At 36.1% G+C, this 7,968-nt stretch overlaps 2 protein-coding genes across 2 annotated transcripts; one reads left to right on the top strand and one right to left on the bottom strand.

The window, feature by feature from the left end:
• Window positions 1-1,453: 1,453 nt before the first annotated feature.
• On the bottom strand, window positions 1,454-2,730 carry LOC108569608 (replication factor C subunit 2). The gene is made up of 3 exons (XM_017931225.1): window positions 2,552-2,730; window positions 2,384-2,495; window positions 1,454-2,321 (listed from the first exon to the last, which is right to left on the bottom strand). Exons 1-3 carry the CDS (start codon window positions 2,623-2,625, stop codon window positions 1,482-1,484), a joined length of 1,026 nt encoding a protein of 341 aa, XP_017786714.1. The 5' UTR covers window positions 2,626-2,730; the 3' UTR covers window positions 1,454-1,481.
• Window positions 2,731-2,949: 219 nt separating this feature from the next.
• Window positions 2,950-7,935, top strand: LOC108569627 (condensin complex subunit 1). The gene is made up of 17 exons (XM_017931251.1): window positions 2,950-3,167; window positions 3,224-3,358; window positions 3,410-3,588; window positions 3,643-3,785; window positions 3,838-4,129; window positions 4,185-4,286; window positions 4,341-4,673; window positions 4,733-4,901; window positions 4,957-5,098; window positions 5,155-5,492; window positions 5,548-5,647; window positions 5,712-6,213; window positions 6,272-6,568; window positions 6,624-6,991; window positions 7,047-7,313; window positions 7,367-7,634; window positions 7,696-7,935. Exons 1-17 carry the CDS (start codon window positions 3,050-3,052, stop codon window positions 7,870-7,872), a joined length of 3,930 nt encoding a protein of 1,309 aa, XP_017786740.1. The 5' UTR covers window positions 2,950-3,049; the 3' UTR covers window positions 7,873-7,935.
• Window positions 7,936-7,968: the final 33 nt, after the last annotated feature.

Here is a 7,968-nt window from a genome sequence, read left to right as displayed (position 1 = left end):
AACATCGGGATTTCGATACACTCGGGATTTCGAACGTCGGGATTTCGAAATCGTTCGATAGACGGGATTTTGGTTGTCGTGTTTGCGATTGTCACCGGAAATGATATATAGTAGTGTTTCTTAACCTAAAGGTCCCGTTAATATTAAAAATGACAGCTGTCACCTTATGTCAAAAATGTATGTAATAAAGAATTGGGTCGCAGTACAACTACGAAAAAAGAATATGTTGAGAAACGCTGCTGCATAATTTACTTATTTTTCGATTTTTGTCAAATAAAATTGCATAAAATATTAATTGCTTATATCGTAATCACAGTTTCATTTACCTTCGTTAAGTGCTCTGAAGAAGGTTGCGCAATATTTGCTTTATTAAATATTGAAGGTGGCGCAGCTTTTGTAACGAGTTTAATAATTTAGTTTCCTACGTTTTCGCGACGCTCCTAATAATACATCCTCGCTTCCGGCAATTCAAGTACTCTTACAAGCACTTCTCCATCTTATAAACTATATAGTGCACTTATTTCGAATCGATGCAAATTCAATATGATAACCGCTTCGTTTCCTCAGTTTACTTCGCCATTAACAGTGCATTACGGAATTCATTATTATTGTTATCAGCCAATTTAGTATTCCATTGTAACGTACACCGTACAAAAGGTTTGACTATTTGTTTGTTCGTGCTCAACAAAGTAATATTGTATTAGTACGTGTAAATAATATATTAAAACGTCTACCCGCAACACGCTACTTGGACTAAGAGTTCGCAGTCCCTTGTTAAACGGGTCAAGTATTAAATAATTTATGCAATTAGTGCATTACTCTATGTACTATATTGTTCGTAAACTGAAGATTTTTTTAGTATTGATGGTATGAATTTACAGAGCAGAATTGTCTTATGTGTTGAATTGTGATATGGCTGTATCAGATAATTTCCCGAACTTGTAGATGGAAATAACCGTGTATACAATCAAGTTATATTTGCTAATTTTGCTGTACGTTAAGCAAACTTACTCGGATAGTTAATTTGTCATATAAAAGCATACATTTATTTTTCAGTGGCAATCGCAAGACCGACAACCGAAATCCCGATATTCGAAATCCCGACGTTCGTTATCCCGACTGTCAAAATCCCGACTGTATCGAAATCCAGACAGTGTCTTTTATAATTATAAATTTCTACAATAACATTTTTATGGTAGCCGGGATTTCGAACGTCGGTATTTCAATAGACGGCCTTTGGCTTGTGATGTAGACCCTTTATTTTTTGGTACACACATGTCACTTAGTTCGCACAACGTACTCGATGATCACACGAACGTACACATCACTGCATAAAACGACAATGTATTCTCGTTACTTAGTTTTTAATTATTAAAAGGATCAGGTAAATAAATGTAATAATAAAATTGTTGATATTAGTTTTTGTAAAAAAAATATATTAATAATAAACAAGTAGTTTTTTAAAGGTAAAAATGATAATGCTATTTATTCTTCAGCTGTTTAGCGGCGGAACACAATCTAGCAAGTAAACCGGCCATCTGTAGTAACGTCGTCAAACCATCGACGATTCTCTGATGCGTAATTCCAATTTCCTTGATAAAAGCCAACTTGAGCGGTTCATCCAGTTCGATGTTCTTGCAGACTTTGAAAATGTTCTTTATAATATCCTCACCGGCATACCCCAAATCCCACAGATGCGAAATCGTCTTAAAAGCAGTCTTAATATCACCTTGAACGCAACTGTTCAGCATATCCTTAATCAACTTCGGATGCGGTTCATCGCAAACTTTGAAAACGTTCGTAGAATTCACCAGCCCAAAACCGTTGTGCGTGGACTGCAAGTTATTCAGCGCTTGCCTCATGTCTCCCTGAGCGGTGAACACGATAGCTTCGAGACCGTCTTCGACATAAGACACGTTCTCCTTTTCGCATATCTGAAGAGTTCTCGCTAAGATCTGCGCGTCGCTCAATCGAGAATATCTGAGAATGGCGCAACGCGATTGAATTGCTTCGATAACTTTCTCGGAATAATTACAGGCTAAAGCAAAACGTGTGGTGTTACTGTAAATTTCCATTGTTCTACGGAGCGCCTGCTGAGCACCCTCCGTCATACTGTCCACCTCATCCAATATAATAATCTTATGTTTCCCAGGTGGTAAAGTCACTTTCTGCTGAGCAAACATTTTAACTTTATTCCGGACAGTGTCTATTCCTCTGTCATTAGAAGCATTCAATTCCAGCACAGCATCCTTGAAAGCAGGGCCCAAGAGAATTTTCGAGAGACAAAGGATGGTTGTAGTTTTACCAACACCAGGTGGGCCCTAAAAATGATCAAATACATTATTGAAAAGACAAACCATACAATTGAAAAAAAAAAACTTACAGCAATAATGATATTGGGAACATTTCCTTGTTGTGCGAATATAGACAATCGAGTAATAGTATCCTCATTTCCAACAATTTCTTCAAACTTCTGAGGTCTGTACTTCTCAATCCTAAATTAAATTATTAATAACTTTCTTTTAATATAAGGTTATGTCATTATATTTACCATGGTAAAGTAGACAGTTTGTCTTTAATAGTGTCTACATTAGAAGAACTTGGTTCATCCACATCCATATCCATTATTAATAGCTGTTAATGTTATTAAAAACCAAAATGTAGGCTGTATTTAATGACAGTTTTTTTGACCGGATTACGCGGGAAACAACGGCAAATATTTTTATACCATCATGTTGCCTATTGTGAATTCAACTTTATAGTTATTTGAAAATCATTTCAAATTCAATTATAAAAGACAACATAATTATTATTTCATCATCTATAAACATATCATATTAATAAAACTAAAGTATTTCAATGATAAATTAACAAAATCAATATCTTCTTTAATTATTTTCTTATGTTGGTATGTTATAATAAACAAAACCTATTCGTTTGTGGTTTGAATCTGTTTGAATCTCCCTTGCAGCACTGACTTACACTTGTTAACGTTTTTTTCCCCTCCATTCGTTTTGTTCTTGTGCCTTGTTAACTATTAAGTGTTACCATGTCCCATATAAATTTCGTTATTCCTCAAAATCGTAATGAGTTGTTATCAGAGAGTGATGACCAGTATTTTGTTAAAACTATAATAAATCCACGAGAAATTACAACAACATTGAATGGTAAACTCTCTTCTTTATCAATTGTGTGCAAATATTCTAACAAAATTTTACTTCAGTTGCGAAGGGTTGTTATAAAGATGAGGGCCCAACATATATATCTGATAATTTCGATATTTATTTCTCGATTTTGCATCAAGCTGATCAACTGCCAATGGAAATGCTGTTTACAGCCTACGAGCATTTGCATAAAGGTAATTATATTATTATGTGTTAATATGTATACTATTGATGATTGTTTTTAGCCACCCAGGATTTGATCAAATCATTGATATTTTTGCTAGAGGATAAAGATAGTGTGAATGAGGAGATGAAAATGAAGTACAATACAATAATCAAAATGTTGATGTACTTGTATACAAGTATTGTGCAAGTGATTGATCATAAAAATGAAATGAATTTCGTACAATCTGTTAATCGAAAGGTGAGGAAACCAATTTGATTAATGATGTTTGTGTTAATTGTTGTTATAATTTAGAGCAAAGGAAAGAAAAAGAAGAATCCTGATGCATTCATGCACAGTATTGAAAGAAAGTCTGTGGTCATAGTGTTGCATCAATTGATTCAACAAGATCTGAGATTCTTTTTTAACTCCCCCAGCGTAGATGACACTTTTATCAAGTAATGTTTATTTATTACTTATTGGATCATGTTTGATCAATGCTTTTCACAGGTTGCTGACAGATGTTTGTTATGGTTTTCTGGAAGCTCCCACAATTAAAGGAGAAAAGGAGACACGGCAAGAGATATTTAATTTCCTTGGGTACTTGGTTGTCCATGAAGGACATGGCATGGCGTTCGTAATTCGTCTTGTCCAATTAGTCAAGACTTATGAACATCTAACAATCTGCATATCAGAGGGAGTCCAACACCTTATTCAAAACCACAATTGCAAAATGTTGATTAGGGATTTGGTTAGGGAAATTACAGAATGGCAGGTGGATGAAAAGTTTGCTGATTCTCAGGTATAATGATTCATATGTGTTTATTTTTGGCTTAACTAATTCATCTCTTTTTTAGGGCACTAGGTTTTGTTCTATGGTGCTTACACAAATGGCTGTGCAAATGCCAGATTTGATGATACCAGAAGTGATGTATTTGAATAAGTATTTGGCTCACGATGTAAGTTGTAATATATTTGTTTGGGTAATACTTTTAACTATTATATAATTCCAGTCGTATCATTTACGAAATTCGGTGCTTAGTGTCATGGTAGAGGTGATCCTCGCAGCACTTACCCGTAACGATCTGAACGAGGAGGAGAAGGAATCAAGGGATGAGCTTTTAGAGATTCTTGAGGAACATATAGCTGATGTTGCAGCAAGCGTACGATCTAAAGTTTTCCAACATTGGTGTCGTCTTCAGAAGGAGAACGCTGTTCCCGTTAAGATGCAAAATGTTATCCTGGAGAAGGCGATCTTCCATTTGAGGGATAAAGCGGCGAACGTGAGGAAGGTCGCAGCAAATTGCGTCACCACCTTCCTGGAATACAACTTATTCGGAGCCAAAGTATTGTTATTACACAGAATTAACAAAATCCAATTTACGCTAACGTTGCTTGTGTTTAGTTGGAATTAGGAAAATTGCGCGAGGAATTGGCGGAGAAGAAAGGACTTCTGGACAAATTGAAATCAGAATTGGATGATCTAAAACTGAACAAATTGACGGAACTGGAGCAGGAGTGGCTCGAGAAGGAAAACGAAATTAAAGCAGTCGTCGAATCCAACATTAATAAATGTTAGTGATTTGTGTAGCTATTAATTGATCCATGTAATATTTGATTTAATTGCAGCTTCCAATGAAAAATCTATGGAAATCGATGAAAATGTTGATTCTTCTATAGTCCGTTTTTATATTATGGAAGGTAAATACGAAGACGCATTTAAGATTTTCGAAAAGGTTGCTGCGAATTCCGATAACTTTCAGAATATCAAGTAAGTTATATATTACAATTATGTTCTATCTTGATTCTTTAATATTATACGTATAGGGAGAATATGTCTAATGATGATGTTGCTGGTTTCTATTTGATGCTGCTGAAGAGTATGTTCCTGAAAATACCAGATCACATTAATGAAGTCATAAACAGTAATACGCAGAATAAAAACGCTGTACCGACTGAAGAACACTTGGAACGTTTGGAGGCGCTCTCCACGACAGTTGATTTCTTGCAAACCTCGGTTTCGTTTCTGGAGCTCTTGGATCAAGCTATGAAACCGATGATCGATCTTTTGTATTCAGTCAACATAAGCGATATGACGGAAGCAGTGAACTTTTTCATTGCTGCTTACAACTTTAAACTCGACAACGCTCTAATAGGAGTCTTAGGTTTGGAGAAAATTTATGTTATAATTATATTTAATACTTGATAGGTTTATTTTAGAAATTCTAAAGGCAATCCGATCATGCGATCATGACAGAAAAGATATTATTTTAAACGCAATGAAAACTATCTACCTCACTACCAGCGCTGAAAACATGGAGTGAGTTGAATATGAAAGTTGAACTTTAGTTTGTTTTATGTTGCTATTGTTTTTTTTTTGTTAGAGATCACACGACGACAATCGTGGAGCGATTGATCGATTTATTGCGAACGATTTCGATGGATAATCTGCAGGATCTGAATTCAATTATAGCAGAGTGGGTGGAGAAAGGGACACTGGATAATTCTGTTATAGACATGCTGTGGCAGTACGTGACCTTGAAGAAACAAGATGTTTGCAAAGATAAATCGCGAGCCGCCCTGACCATATTGACTATGGCAGCGAAAGGTCGCAAAACCATTGTTACCAGGAATATCAAATTGGTTGGTACGATAGGTTTCGGCGAGCGTGGCCAAGACGATATACTATTAGCCACACACGCGTGCCACATGTTATGCGTTTCCTCTATGGATGTTCGCAACATATCTGATCCGAATCCACCAAATAGAATATACGCAAACGATGAGATGTGGAAGTCCCTAAGGGACATGGTCGTCACTAATTTCGATAAGAGAGTTAAATTCTTCAATGGATTTCTTTCAGCTGCGGTTGAGTTAATATTCCGAGTAAGTTTATATTAATAATCTCAGATGCGAAAATATAATTGTGCGTTTGGTATTGCAGTTGTGCTCAACTCCGTTGGTCGTTATTGAGGATATTTTAAAAACCGCTTTGGTCAAGATAGGCGATGCTACTGAGGAGTCTTCTTTGGAGGCATTTCTGCTTATTAGAATGAATGTGCTTGTTGGAGAAATAGCTATCAGGTTTTTAAATTTTATGGATGAAGATATTTACAAGGAGCTTAAACGACGTCAATTTATCCGCCGCGACAAGAAGAAGAATAATAATAAATCTTTGAGAAAGCGGAACAACGTTTCACTCTCGGCCAGTCAGTCGTCGTGCAGTACAGATGCAACTGCAGTTAGTTAATTAATATAAAATTTAACAGTTTAGTCTATAATGAATGTGATTTTAGACTGATGATAGTATTTTGGAGGGAGCGCAAGCTTGTGATGCGGATGCCGACTATATATCTGATTTACTAGAGAATCGTACAGTCTCGAGTTCCAGTACTTTAGGAAAATTGTCCCGTCACATTGTATATCAATGTGAAAATCCTAATACTTTCAATGAGGAACATGTTCAATGTTCTGCGATATCTGCACTTCTCAGGCTGATGCTTGTTTCCAGCGATTTCTGTTCCAAGCACATACAGCTGATCTTCACAATACTTGAGAAAACCTCATTCGAAGACGTGAAAATCAGCATTCTGGTGCACTGTTCCGATTTACTAGAAAAATATCCAAATATTGTTGAACCCTACACACCGCGATTATTTTTAAGGTAAACTCTGAGCTTCAACTCTTAATACGTATTTAATTTAATTGATATATTACAGATTAGAAGATAAGAGTGTTGAAATCCGGAAATCGGCGTTCTTTATTTTATCGAATCTTATATTGAGAGATATGATCAGAGCCCAAGGACACATATCTGAAATGGCTATAAGTATTGTTGATGAGGAAGATGATATGCGGCAGATGGCCTCCAACTTCTTCGTGCAACTCTCGCATAAAGCCAACAATTTATACACCGTACTTCCCGATATCTTCACGCACCTCTGCGACAAGGTCAAAGATGAAGAACAGCTAAAAACGATTCTAAAGTGAGTTACCGGTTTAGATTACCTCAACGAAATTTAATTAACGAATTGTGCAGGTTCCTGTTTGGATTGATCGATAATAACAAGCAAATGGAAAGCTTGGTCGATAGGTTCTGCGCCAAATACCGTTTATCCGAGGATGAAAACGTGGCGAAGAACATCACGTTCTGTCTCACCTTAATTAATTACAACGAGAGAAGTCTGAAGAAACTCTCCGAGAATTTCGAATTGTATAAGAATTTCGTGCTCGTCAACGATGTGTACCTTTATTTGAAGCAGATATTGGCAAACTGCACAAAGGGAGTCGTCAAACAGGAAATCAAGGTATTTCATTCTAAACTTCCTTTCTTTTGGGGTTAAATTGTTTATAATACATTTAACGCAGGATCGCGTGACGGAGCTGGAGGGTAAAATAAAGGGAATGTTCGAGTTGACTGAAGGAGCCAAAATGCCGGATGTTCCAAAGAAAGTTACTAGAAAATCCAAAAATAAGTCGCTGGCCAAGAAGAAACAAGTGAAGAAACGGTCCAAAGTGGAATCCGACTCTGATTCTTCCGACTGATTTATATGAACCATATATGTTACATGCTTACCATAACAAATAAATATTTTTTTACAATCTCAATTTACAGCAACTGAAAAATATATTTCTCATGTC

The sequence above is a fragment of the Nicrophorus vespilloides genome, unplaced genomic scaffold, assembly GCF_001412225.1.
Source record: "Nicrophorus vespilloides isolate i.1.1-1 unplaced genomic scaffold, Nicve_v1.0, whole genome shotgun sequence".
Taxonomy (NCBI): Eukaryota; Metazoa; Arthropoda; class Insecta; order Coleoptera; family Silphidae; genus Nicrophorus; species Nicrophorus vespilloides.
Note: the sequence above shows the minus strand (reverse complement) of the source record. Positions and strands in the feature narration are given on the sequence as shown.